This window comes from Priapulus caudatus, unplaced genomic scaffold (assembly GCF_000485595.1).
Source record: "Priapulus caudatus unplaced genomic scaffold, Priapulus_caudatus-5.0.1 Scaffold426, whole genome shotgun sequence".
NCBI classification, from domain to species: domain Eukaryota; kingdom Metazoa; phylum Priapulida; class Priapulimorpha; order Priapulimorphida; family Priapulidae; genus Priapulus; species Priapulus caudatus.
This window is the reverse complement of record NW_014577487.1, coordinates 123,536-137,430: the sequence shown is the minus strand read 5'-3', so window position 1 is coordinate 137,430 and position 13,895 is coordinate 123,536. Positions and strand designations below refer to the sequence as shown.

The 13,895-nt window shown below is 50.8% G+C and overlaps 1 protein-coding gene across 1 annotated transcript in view; it reads left to right on the top strand.

Moving 5' to 3' along the window:
- Positions 1 to 13,895, top strand: part of LOC106810285 (serine-rich adhesin for platelets-like) — a 131,854-nt gene that overhangs the window by 53,195 nt on the left and 64,764 nt on the right. Inside the window, exon 4 of the mRNA XM_014813582.1 lies at positions 13,062 to 13,197. Coding sequence (XP_014669068.1) covers positions 13,062 to 13,197 — 136 coding nt within the window. The remainder of the gene's footprint in view (positions 1 to 13,061; positions 13,198 to 13,895) is intronic.

The following is a 13,895-nucleotide window of genomic DNA, read 5'->3' as shown; positions in this document are numbered from 1 at the left end:
GAGAGAGAGAGAGAGAGAGAGAGAGAGAGAGAGAGAGAGAGAGAGAGAGAGAGGGTGTAAGTCCACTGTCCGGCTGTGGTTCCCACACCCCGGGGGAGCTGACATCGACCCTCCTCATACACACACCGCTCTCTGCAGGGGTGGGCAGCTTGCATTTTTTCCCTCATATGTCACCGCGCGCTACTGTGTTTATACACACATATACGCACAGTCGCAGCTTTGGTACAAACAGGTGCCAATGAGAGCTATGGTTACATACACGCGCGGGGGCACGCAGAGACACACATCCACGCACGCACGCACACACACACGCAGTCACTTCTCTAGCTTTCCCCCGCCGCGTGTTTTTTCTAGGAATTGCGACGCTATTTGCCCTCGTATTTCGGCTCGTGTTTCTCTCCCTCCCGTGCGTTCTAGCAGCCGGGTGGTAACTGTCCGCGCGGCTCGCGCGTGTATAGCAGTATTTTTTCCGCGGAGGGCGGTGCTGGTTGGCGGCGTTTATGGGCTTTTTTCTTAGAGGCGTGGGATAATTGTCGTCGCCTTGAGAATGAGCAGCGTTTATCGCAGGAAACGACACTGTAAGTAAGAAGTTATTACGGCTTTCGCTCGCGCCTACATATACTTCGGCACCTCGACCCGTTATTATACATATTGGCGTGCGTATGTGGTATACTGGGACACCTAGAACTGTTACTATACATGTTGACAGGAGTGGCTAATAGAGATCTCTATTATCCACTCCTGATGTTGATGTATGGTATATGTTATATTGCTTGGAGAGCTATCATTCGCGTTAGATGTGTCAGAAGATTGATATACTGTAGCTAGGTGGTAAATAGAAATCACCCGTCAATTCCCAGAATTCCCGGAATTTCTTCCTCAGGACATTTTCGCACTAATTCGCGAAAATTAGCGCGTACTCGGATAATTTTTTCCCGAGATTTCTTTTTTTCACAATTCGTGATTAGTATCGTTTTTAGATGCTGCATATAAGGAGTGCTGGTGATATATGCATGCATCGCGCATGCGCGGTGGGAGGGGGCTGTCTACCCCAGCTGCCGGCTTCCCACAAATTAAGCTTGTGAGGTTTTCGGGGGAGAAATCGCGCCGGGCTTACATATATATAGTAGAGAGTTTAGTAGACAGCAGATGGGCGGCTAACTCTGGCTGTTTGCTGGCTCTTTGTGGGTGCGCATAGATTTGCAACGGCTTATGTGAGCTATGACTTTGTTCTGTTGCCTCTGATCGTTTATTTGTTAGCATGGCTGCATCGGTTATGAGGAAGGGATGGGATTACGAGAGATCGAGTGGTGGTGGTGTGCTGTGGTCACTGAGGGAGGGATGGGGTGGTGGTGGTGTGCCGTGGTCACTGTGTGAGGGAGGGATGGGGTGGTGGTGGTGTGCCGTGGTCACTGTGTGAGGGAGGGATGGGGTGATGGTGGTGTGCCGTGGTCACTGTGTGAGGGAGGGATGGGGTGGTGGTGGTGGTGTGGTCACTGTGTGAGGGAGGGATGGGGTGGTGGTGGTGTGCCGTGGTCACTGTGTGAGGGAGGGATGGGGTGATGGTGTGGTGTGGTCACGTGGTGAGGGAGGGATGGGGTGATGGTGGTGGTGCCGTGTCAGCTGTGTGAGGGAGGGATTGGGGTGGTGGTGGTGGTGGTCACTGTGTGAGGGAGGGATGGGTGTGGTGGGTGTGCCGTGCTCATTGTGTGAGGGAGGGATGGGGTTGTGGTGGTCCGTGCTGTGGGTCACTCGTGTGAGGGAGAATGGGGCGTCGTTGGCTGGTGTGCCGTGGTCATTTGTGTGAGGGAGGGCTGGGTGGTGTGGTGTGCTGTGATCCTGTGTGAGGGAGGGGATGGGGTGGTGGTGGTGTGCCGTGGTCACTGTGTGAGGGAGGGATGGGGTGATGGTGGTGTGGTCACTGTGTGAGGGAGGGATGGGGTGCCCGTGGTGGTGTGCTGTGGTCACTGTGTGAGGGAGGGATGGGGTGGTGGTGGTGTGCCGTGGTACCCACTGGTGTGAGGGAGGGGAATGGGGTGGGTGGTGGTGTGCCGTGGTCCTGTGTGAGTAGGGAGTGTGGTATGGGGTGAGCGTGGTGGTGTGGTCAGCTGTCTGTGAGGGAGGGATGGGGTGTGGTGGTGGTTAGTGGTCACTGTGTGGAGGGAGGGATGGGGTGGATGGTGGTGTTGCGCGTGCGTCACTGTGTGAGGGGAGCGGATGGGGTGATGGTGGTTTGCTGTGGTCACTGTCTGTGGAGGGGAGGGATGGGGTGATGGGTGGTGTGCCTGCTGTCACTGAGTGGTGGTAGGGAGGGATTGGGGAGGTGAGTGGTTGTGTGGTGGTCCACCCTACGCATAAGTGGCAGGGGGCATGGGTTGATGGTGGTGGTGCCGGTGTCACCTGTGTGAGGAGGATGCAGGTGGGGTCGTGCGCCGTGTCCCTTCGCTCTCGCGCCGGAGGGACTCCGCCGGGGTGAATCGCGTCGGCGCCCGCTGCGGTCGCGTGCCCACGTGGTCACTGTCGTGAGGGGAGGGATGGGGGTGATGGATGGTCGTGGTCCTTCGTGTGAGGCGAGGGATGGGGTGATGGCTGGTGTGGCCTCGTGGTCATAGGTGGTGAGGGAGGGGTGGAGGTGGTGGTGTGGGTGGCGCGTGGTACTCGGGTGTGAGGCGAGGGATGGGGTGGGTGGTGTGGTGGGTCACTGTGTGAGGGAGGGATGGGGTGATAGGTTGGTGTGCCGTGGTCCCAGCTGTGTGAGGGAGGGATGGGGTGGTGGTGGTGTCGGCTGTGGTACTGTGGTGAGGGGAGGATGGCCGGGGTTGTCGCAGTGGTGGGTGGTGCCGTGGTATGGTGTGAGGGAGGGATGGGGTGGTGGTTGGTGTGCTGTGGTCGACTCGTGTGAGGGAGGCCGATGGGTGATGGTGGTGTGGTCACTGTGTGAAGGTGAGGGATTGGGGTGGTGGTGGTGTGCCGTGGTCACTGTGTGAGAGGGAGGCGATTTGGCGTGATGTGGTGGTGCCGTTGGTCACTTGTGTCGAAGAGGGATGGGGGTGATGGTGGTGGTGCCGGGGTGTCACTGTGTGAGGAGGGATGGGGTGGGTGGTTGGTGTGGCGTCGTCACTGTGTGAGGGAGGGATTGGGGTGGTGTGGTGTGCCGTGGGTCCAGCTCGGTGTCGAGCGGAGGGATGGGGGTAGTGTGTGTGGCCGTGGGGTCAGCTGTGTGAGGGAGGGATGGGCTCCCTGATCGCGTGGTGTGGGCCGGGTCACGTGGTGTGAGGGAGGGATGGGGTGGTGGTTGTGCCCGTGGGTCCACTGTGTGAGGGAGGGATGCGGGTGGTGGTGTGTGCCGTGGTCACTGTGTGAGGGAGGGATGGGGTGGGTGGTGGTGTGGTCACTTGTGTGGAGGGGGTTGGGATGGGGGGATGGTGGTGATGCTAGTGATAGTGGACCGCTGAGTGGGGCACAGTACTGTAAGTATAGGCGACTAGGCGCGTGAACTGACGGAGATAGCATTTTTTAATGTCCCGCGATGAGCTCGTAATTTAATGCTGCGCGTCATAGACGTACGCTGAAGCTTCACCGCCGCTGTTTTAATCGCAGGAAACAGTTTTAAAATTATATTACGGTTTTCCGCATATACTGTGCGCTATTTAGGCTACATATCTATGACCGACTCCCTTTCTGCTCACCTGATCATGGCTAGAATAGTAGATTATGGTTAGAATAGAAGTACGTAGTAAGATGATAAAGGACGCTTATTGTTCTAGGATGATATTGATAGTGTATGGCGGAGGCGTACGCCACGTCAAATAGACTCCCTCGCCTCATATAGTTATGCGTGCGTGCGTGCGTGCGTCGTGCCGGCTCGTGCGTGCGTGCGGTGCGTCCTGCGGGCTGGCGCTGTGTGTGCGTGCGTGGCGTACGTGAATGCCACTCGTTACACATCGCACTCGGCCGTACACGCGTTATAAAGCGGTCTCCGGCACCTATGGTTGGTACATACACGCGTATACCAATCCACGTGGCCTCAGCACGCCTTCTCTACCAAATCACGCGTAATTCAGTTATTGCTAATGCGTGCAACACAAGAGTAGAAGAAGGCGAGTGGCGAGCGAGGTGCTTCCACCCTGGCCCGCATTTGTCTGGTGTGTGTGTGTGTGTGTGTGTGTGTGTGTGTGTGTGTGGTGTGTGTGCTGTGATGTGTGTGTGTGGCGCGTGCGTGTGTGTATGTGTTGTGTTGTGGTGGTGTGTGTGTGTGTGTGTGTGTGTGTGTGTGGTGTGGTGGTGTGTGTGTGTGTGTGTGTGGTGTGTGTGTGTGTGTGTGTGGCCGCAGCGCCGTTGTGTGACACGGTGCCGCTGACAGGTGGTCGCAGCTAGATAGGTATTATGTTGGCTGACTGAGCTCCGCTCAGTATCACACAGCAATGTTCATGCGCCACACACACACGCACACACACACAGCGACACACACACACGCACACGGCGCGGCACGCAACGCACACCGCACACGAGCACGCACACGCACGTAACACGCACACACGACAGTGCTGGCCTGGGAGGCTATATAGCGTGATATGGGCTCGAGTGGTGCCGAGAGAGTTGTCGGAAAAGTGCCCGTCACCAAAGAGGCTCGCCTGGCCTTGCGAACGACGGCCGTTGGAGTGTGCGTTGGTGCTTATTGACGTGGCCGCGCTTATCAGTGGGATTGTTTGTATGGACGCATGCGTGCTCACGCCGACCACGAACAGCGATTCGGACGCACGCACACGCGCACACCGCCGTACGCACCTCACACCACCAACGCACGCTGTACACACCTCACACGGTACCGACGGCACGCACGCACGCACGCACGCACGCACCACGCACGCACCACATACACACACAGCATGACGAAGTATATATATATATCATATATATATATATCTATATATATACTGCCCGTATAGTTAGTGGTAATTTATCATCCTTGTTTGGGCAGGCGAGTCTGTAAGTAATAGATATCAGCGGGTGAGCATCAGGTACGGTAGAGTAAGAGTAGAAGTAATTAGATAGGACAGCTAATGCTACTGAGTGACTTATTGGTTTCGCGCGAGATTTGCCACCAATAATTTAGTAAGCCAGAGACGATAAAGCACAGTAAATGGTTGTGCGTGTAATGTGTATAATGTGAATGTCTCTGAGAGCGCAGTGGTAGATATGTGCTGTAAGGAGGGAGGGAAGGAGGGAGAGAGGGAGGGAGGGAGGGAGGGAGGGAGGGAAAACAAGATAATATTAGAGAAGATTAGGGAGGAGAGAGCGAGGCGAATTAACAGACGCAGGAAAAGACACGCATCCATAGATTTCTCGCGTGATCATATCTGAGTCGAAGCCAGGACAACACTGTGTGACTAGTGATCGCTAGGCACCGACACTGTCACCGACGACTATAGAGCATGACAGCTGAATCGCGACACGACATCTCTTGCTGTCGCTAAACCGCGCGCTTGTGTGTGTATATTGGTCGTTGTTTACACCACACACCCTCACTCCCTCTGCCCTCCCCCCTGCTCCCCGGACAGCAGTCAGTCTAGTTTACCCAAACAATCTCCCCCCCCCCCGTCGTTCGACAGTGACCCCGCCAGCGGAGGTCAATACACTGTGCACACTGTCCATCTCCCGAAACAGGAATTTCTATTGAATGTGGCGTGTTTTTCCAGGTGGCCCGTACCCATCTGCATGCGTGCATATTCGAGTCTGTGTTCTGTGTATACAGTCTAGCAGTTGTTGGCGACTGACTGTTCGGTGTCTTTTATAGTTACATATCAGCAGGAGTAGATAATAGGGACTTTTATCTTAGGATAATATATAGGATATAGGATAGTATAATCTTTAGATAATAGGGACTTCCCTATTATCTACTCCTGATATCAGGGAACGTGAATCGAGGACAGGTCGATGTCTTTTCTATAGCTGCATGTGAGGATGATTTCAGGAGAGGTCTGTTCTAGATACAGAGGCGACGGTATAAGCTTTCACGTGGAAGTAGATTATGGTTATCGTGGCGGATTTCCTCAGCTTCCCGGACTGGTTTAACGTCTCACCTCATTCGCATCCTCATCCTCACCTCTTCACCTCATTCTCATTCTCATCCTCCTCACCTCACTCCCGTCGTCATCGTCATCGTCATCCTTATCTTCATCCTCACCATCATAATCCTTCTTACTTTAGTCTCATCCTCATCACCTCACTCTAAACCTCATTATCCGCACAATCGGAGGACTTGCCCATTAACTCGTTCATTGACATTACTGACACAGAGCGAACCCTCCCAGTCTGACCTCTACAGTCAGCTCGCCACCACCAGTCACACGCTCTGCCTCCTCCTCCTCCTCCTCCTCCTCCTCCTCCGCATACAGCTTTGTTCTCGCACCAGCGTGCTTGCAGGTCGCGGCGGTGACGGTGGCGGCGGCTGCTCGGCAACAGATAGAACTAATTGCACGGTTGACCTGAATGCCACCTTCCTTAGTGAGCTAGTTTGATAAAGAGAAAGACATGAAGAGAAGTGATGAGAAAGAGAGAGCGCGACAGAGTGAGAGCGGGTGAGGGAGAGGGAGATGAGAAGGGAAGGGGCGAGAAATAGAGAGCGACAGAGAGAGCGAGAGAGAAAGAGTGCGATAGGAGGAAGTGAGAGGGCGAGAGAAAGAGAGAGGGAAAGGAAAAGAGAACGGGAAAGAGAGCGAGAGAGAGAGGGGGAGCGGTCCCTCCCCGATCAGAAAGAGAGAGAGAGTACGCGCCGTACATCGATGTGAGGAGAGGAGCATTTGTAGCGGCTGGTTTAATTGAGTATTTCCGCGCCGCAATCTGTGACGATGTGGGCGGTTTCCGTGTGTGTGTGTGTGTGTGGCCGCTGGGACTGATCAACGCTACTGTGTTGACAAGCTAATTATTAACTCACATCTGTTCACAACTCCGTCGCTGCTGTGCGGGTGTGTGTGCGTGCGTGTATGCGGGTGTGCGTGCGTGCATGCGTGCGTATGTGTCTACCGCGAGGTTTGACTGCGAGTTGGAAATCAATTACGACGTCATCGTTCATCAAATATACACCCGCCATGGAAAGGCATAGAAATTATTGCCATTTTCCTAATGCAAAAGTCTGCAAGCACGTACGCACGGCGCTAACTCGAGCTAACAGAGCTAACTCGAGCGTGTTGTGACTTTGCTATGGCAACTTTTCGCCCGTCATGCGCGTATATTGTATATGCGTAAGATTTAAGGTCTTTTTTCAAATTAATAAATTATGCTAGATTTTCTTTCTGGGCATCTTTGAGCTTCGGCATAATTCATTGGCGATAGAGGTTACGCATGAACAAATGATAGGCACTAAGCACCACTTAGCAAACAATGACAATACAACCCAAACATTGACTAAAAACAATGAACCACACAGCGCAACAATAAATGAGCAATTAACAACTCAACGATGAACAAACAGTGAGCAACACATCCCAACAATGAGCAAACAATGAGCAAGACATCCCAACAATGAACAAACATTAGGCAACACATCCCAACAATGAACAAACAGTTAGCAACATATCCCAACAATGCACTATTATAAATGCACTATAACAATGAGCAGCCAGTGAGAATGGAGCGTTTACACACGTTAGCACTGTAACCCGTTGATATCCTACAATACACGCGTGTATATAGATATCTATTTGCCGTAACCGAACGCGGGGAAGCCTATGGCAAGGCGCCGGCCGTGGGCAGAGCTTGGTCTACGCTGTGGTGCGAAGCATTAGTAAAGGCATCCCCTCCGTATTTATCCCCGGCAGCGTCTCCGGCTGCCATCATCATCCTGAGTTTATTCAACGAGTAAGTGTCACGCGATACGGTTAGGCCCAGCAGCGTAGCAAGATTCAGTGTCGCCTTACCCACAACTTCCTGATGGCCCAAGGGTCCGCCGCTGCGCGCTATATATACATGTATGTGTGCGCGCGTGTGCATGCATGGATGCGTGTGTGTGTGTGTGTATAACGAGCCATCTGGGCACGAATCTAAGGAGGAGGGTTGGAATTGTTTACGGTCAAGCCTAACACGAAATAAATAGTTGTGGATGGTCGGGCAACGCTAATATATGTGACTAAATGATATTTACAACTGTGCACATGTAGGCTGTAGATAGATACGTGCTGAAGCCACATCGAATATCTAGTATCTACTACGCTGTCCTAAAGTAAGAACAAGATCACCCCTGCTTGACTTATGACGTGGTAAATCTGGAAGTCCATGTTTCCGATTAGTTACTTTAATATAACGGTATAACGATCTTGTACATTTACTCCACTCCCTATGGCGAAACCAAATAATTAGTGTGAACCTACTATATAATAGTGAGTGGAGTCGAACTAGATATTCGCTTAGTCTGAATGCACTGTCAGTAGTGTGAGTGTATAGTGCGGTTGTAGCTGTGTCCCTAGTCAAGTCGCGTATGAAAGCCATCGGTCAAATCAAGAGTCCATTAACCCACTACTGTGTAATGGATCGCAGACCCTCTGAGCTGGTTGCATGCTTCGTCCGAGCTGGCAAACAGCCGGCAGTTAAAATGCTTCTGAGCATCAAAGCATAAAGCGAAGTTCAATAATCGACCAGGCACTCGTGGCTGCGACCACCCTCAGTGTTACGGACATGATCTGCAATAGAAACGACGAGGGCGGACAAAACATAAAAGCTGAAAAAGAAGAAGAAGACGAAGAAGAAGAAGAAGAAGAAGAAGAAGAAGAAGAAGAAGAAGAAGAAGAAGAAGAAGAAGAAGAAGAAGAAGAAGGCGATGACGGCGATGACGGCGATGACGGCGACGGCGACGACGACGGCGATGAAGAAAAAGAAGAATAAGAAGCGGAAGTGGAAAGGGAAGGAGAAAGAGGAAAAGGAAGAAAAACGTCCCCGTGTGGTAACATAGGTCGGGAATCGAGCTGGCCGTCAGTATAGCCACAGTGAGGCCGCAGCAAGGCGTCGCCCTCCCTCCCCGCCTACGTTAATAGCTCCTTCTTACTCCCTCCTCATTAACTCTGGCCATTAGTTGTCGCCACCGCGTTACTTTCATCCTGTTTTCTGCGTCGCTGCCCGTGTCGTGTGCGGCCGCATGGCATTACGACGACACGCACGCACACACGCACGCACGCACGCACGCACGCACGCACGCACCGACCGATCGCACCATCTCTTTGTCCGTGGTCGACATGACTATACGTGCGGTTTCCACATCCTCCCCGATTCAGATGCTATAGTAAGTGAGTGAGTATAGTAGTAGTAGTAGTAGTAGTGTGTCTGACTGACTGCAAGGCGGCTGCAAGGAGAGCGCTGTTATCGTGAAGTGCGTGAGTACTTACAGCGCTCGCTGATCGCAGACCGCTAGCTATAATCAGCTATAAATATTTCCCTTTGTGAGTGTGGTAGCGATCATTTGTGGTTACTTGCCCGAAAATAAAGGAGCGAAAAAATCCATATCAGTAATTTCGCGTGTAATGAACGTGCTACTTACTACTCGTCGGTAAAGCCTACTGAAATTTCCTCCCTCCCTTCCTCGCCCCTCCCCTTCCTCCCGCCCCTCCCTCCCCCTCTCTCTTAGTCCCGGGCTATGCGCTACACTAGCACTATCAATAACCAGCGGTGATGCGTGGAGAAGTGTCATGGCGGGTTTGCGCTGAACGCTGTTACCCTGGCAACCGCAGAAGACGCGCGCTCTGCTGACCACGGGCCGTGAGTCGAGGGTGGACTCGGATTCACGGATTAGTCTGAAAGATATGTGCGTGAATATGCAAACCGGACGTTGGGAGCCGAGCGATCCCTCAAACTTGAAGCGTGTTTAGATTTTATTTTATAGTGCGTCCTGCAGTTTTCATGATTTTTTCTTTCATCTATGAGGAGGTGGTCGAATAAGAGCACGCATTAGCATTTGATGTGTGCGTGCGTGCGTGGGTGCGTGCGTGGGCGTGTGTGCATGCATATGCGTGCGTATGTCTGTGTTGTTAGTTGTTGATTCACTCGCTTCTTCGCACTACTGCTAAACCATGTTTGTTCAGCTGAAAGTACTATAAGCCTGTTAGATCGGAAACCTATAGCCGGACGGCCACACCACGGTTAGTCAAAGTCTGCGAATTTTTTATTAGCGATATTAAACTAATGCGTGCGTGCGTGCATGACGGAGTGAGTGATTGTTGTGGATGGATAACGGACGGACGACGGAACACTAAAACCAACCGTTACTCGTACATTTCCTATGCGTGACATTTACAGCACATATTGGTCATACGTCAGAGATATAGTTTTTTATATATAGTTGTATAGCGTTATCAGCTAGCCTCGCGCTGTGAGAGCTTATAGATCCAGAGCTTATAGGGTTTCCCGCCGCGGGGGGCAGCACGCAGCGTCTTAATCACGTATGATGACATCATCATCATGAAGCACACACTGTGGGTTATCGCGGCTATATTGACTCGTCTTTCACCCGTACTGCATCGCGCCACGTCCGCTCAGACATCGTCGATTAATCCATACTAGAGATGACTTTTCCACGGAATTTGTATATTGGTACAGTTGACACATGTAACTTGGTTTTATCATGAGTTATATGTGATCCATCATCCTGATCTTACCCGTATAACTGCACAGATGAAAAAGTTATGTTAACGATACTAACGATGTCTACGTCGTCTGCCACTCTGGCCGTGTGTCAACTCGCTTTCTCGAGATAAAAAGCTACACGTTTTGAATTGTACGTAGCCTGATTATTATTATCATTCATTTTTTGTTATAACGTTATTTACGTGTATTTTAACTGCAATGTCTGATACAAACGCGCGACATATTTTCGTTGTGTGAATACATCTTTAACCGCCGCTGCTGCTGCCGCCACCGCTGCTGCTGCTGCTGCCGCTGTTGCCGCACGATCAAGAGTTCATTTTCATTAGGCCGATTGGCTGTTAGTATTTTGGGGATTAGGATTACTGCTCCGTGTACGCCGGTGCCGCCGCCATTGCCACTGACATTGGTGTATGCGCAGGCGTTTCATTAGCGGCAAACCGAGCGCTTGATATTTTTACCGGAGTGAGAACTTGCTACTCGGGATTTGTCGCCCGTTTCGCATATAGAGTTTCATTAGTTGTGCAAATGATACAACCACTCACAACTGCTAGCGCTAATTGCTGTGTGTGTGGTGAGGGAGGGGCGTGCGTGTCTATGTGTGTGTGTGTGTGTTCGTGTACGTGTCAGCGCGAGCGTGCGTGCGTGCGTGCGTGCGTGCGTGCGTGCGTTAATGCATGCATGCTTGCGCTTCTGCATGTGCATGTGCATGTGCCTGCGTTTGCGCGCGTGCATGCGTACGTGTGCGTTTTTGCGTGTGTGCGTGCGTGTGTGTGCCTGTGTGGGTCCACGCACTGCCTCTAATCTCTCCGATCATTGCCACTAATCGCTGACTACACGACAGCGCTGACGAACGCACGGACGTGACAAAGAGCGTGCTTGTCATCATCATCGGCAGCAGCAGCAGCAGCATCATAACAGCAGCATATACCACATAGATATCGCACGCGTGCGGCAGGGCAGGGCAGGGCAGGGCGGGCCATCGATTGTTGGATGCGCGTGACTAACTGAGGCTCATGTGGTGGTGGGTCGGGTGGAGTAGGAGGGGGGTCTTATTGCACTCGTAATCACGCGCGCCACATCGCAGGGCACGCCACGCTTATTAATTAGAATTGTCTTTTTGTGGGGGAGGAGGCAAAATTAGCACGGCATCTCATTTAGCTAAGGATGCGGTTGTGGTGTGTGACTCACAGTATATGGGTGTGTGTGTCTGTGCGTGGGCGTGTGTGTGTGTGTGTGTGTGTGTGTGTGTGTGTGTGTGTGTGTGTGCGTGTGTGTGTGTGTTTGTGTTTATGTGCCTCAGATGGTCTCCCTCTCTTCAAACTACACGCCTCACTGACTCTCATTGCTCATCAAACGACTCCACCGTGTCATCCTTATTAAAATCGGCTGAGAAAAATAACAAAATTACAAAAAATGTCGCCGCTATTAAAATTAACGCTGCGATGAATTTCTCGCCCCTGGGGGGCGTTCTGTTGCGGCTTCTTTATCATTGATGAAGTTTTATTGTTTGTAATTTGAATATGTATGTATGTGTGTGCGCGCGTGCATATTTGTGCGTGCGTGGGTGCATGCGTGTGTGCGTGTGATACTGAATGTGATATATTAGTCTCTCTCTCTCCTCTCTCTGCTCCCCCCTCTCTCTCTCTCTCAGTCTCTCTCTCTCTCCTCTCTCTCCTCTCTCTGCCCCCTCTCTCTCTTTCTCTCTCCTCTCTCTGCCCCCTCTCTCTCTTTCTCTCTTTTCTCTCTGCCCCCCCTCTCTCTCTCTCTCTCCTGATCTCGTCCTTTCCCTCTCCTACTGCTGTTATATATCTGTGATTCCAGAGCTCCATTGAACATCTAGTTTGTTGATTTTGGTCTGTCTGGCGAACACGTGCGCAAACAGAAGCCAATTACATCAATTTAACCCGATAATTCTATGCAACTACTTTAGAGTTGATTGATGTAAATTAAGAATTTGTGGCGCATGTACAGTAGTTGGAACTAAAGGGGATACTTGATTATGCGTAAGCTCGTCATAACTTCTGATTAAGAAGGCAAACTGCGTTAGCTGCGAGTACGTGATATGTCAAGAACTGTGCAGTAAAGCATGATTACATGCAAAAGAATAATTTATATCACTGACGAGAGTAAGACCTACATACGTACTGATGTATGTGCGTACATGGTTGCTTTGAATGTATACACGAATGCTTGTTTTAACTTTATGAGGTAAATTACAACACGTCTTTAGAACGTGCATAAATACTGGTTTTGTGGGTAATTATATTATAATTATATATAATTACAAAATATTGCCACTGAATGTCTTCTCTCATGTTTTTCCATGCGATAATTATGTTCTTGTGCAGAACTGTTTGTTTTTTCGAGGCGATTGGAACGCGTAATATTAGCAATGAAGGTAATTTTTTCTCAATATTTCTGTGTTCTAGGTTCCAGCATTCCAACCGCTTGCAAGAGCAATGCGTCGTCACGATCCACGAGTCCCAGTAACTACAGTTCAGGGTCGAGCATACCACAGCCAAAGGTCATACGCAGCCACTCTCTGACGGAGAAAAGTACACACAGGTATTCAGTGCACACGCGCACACGCGCACACGCACGCACAAGTTTGCACCGCGCATGCAGACGCGTGTACACAGGTATGCACAACACATACACTCACGAACGTATGCACGCACACATACAGAGTAGAGCGCACATATAGTTCATACAGCAACAAAAACATTAGTGGTAAATAAAAAGGAAACAACGGAAAAATACTGTAATTAATTAATAGAGTAATTTGAGACCACCTCTTAATCACCATGTCCAAGAGTTGATGTTCATTTCTACAATCCACTTACTATGTTTTAACTCAGGTGTAACATAGGAGCTTTCATCTGGTGTCTTTACTTTTGTCTTTACATTCTTGTGTGAAGTTGGTGCTAGTTAATCTTCTGGAGTGTGTGTGACAAGCAATATTCCTAATGTAATTAATGTAATCAAAGGTTCCTTTACGGGGTGTGGGTGAGAAAGAGACAAGAGAGGGATAAAAGGAAGAGAGAAGGAGAAAAGGAGAAGGGAGGGGAGGCACAATGAGAATGAGTGAATCATATAGAGGCGAATAAAGAAAGAAGGTGATATAGAGTTAGAGACATACAAAGGAGAACAGAAAGATGAAACAGAGTGAGAGAGAGACCGAGAGAGAGAGACCGAGAGAGAGAGACCAAGAGAGAGAGAAAGAGAGAGAGAGAGAGAGAGAGAGAGAGAGAGAGAGAGAGAGA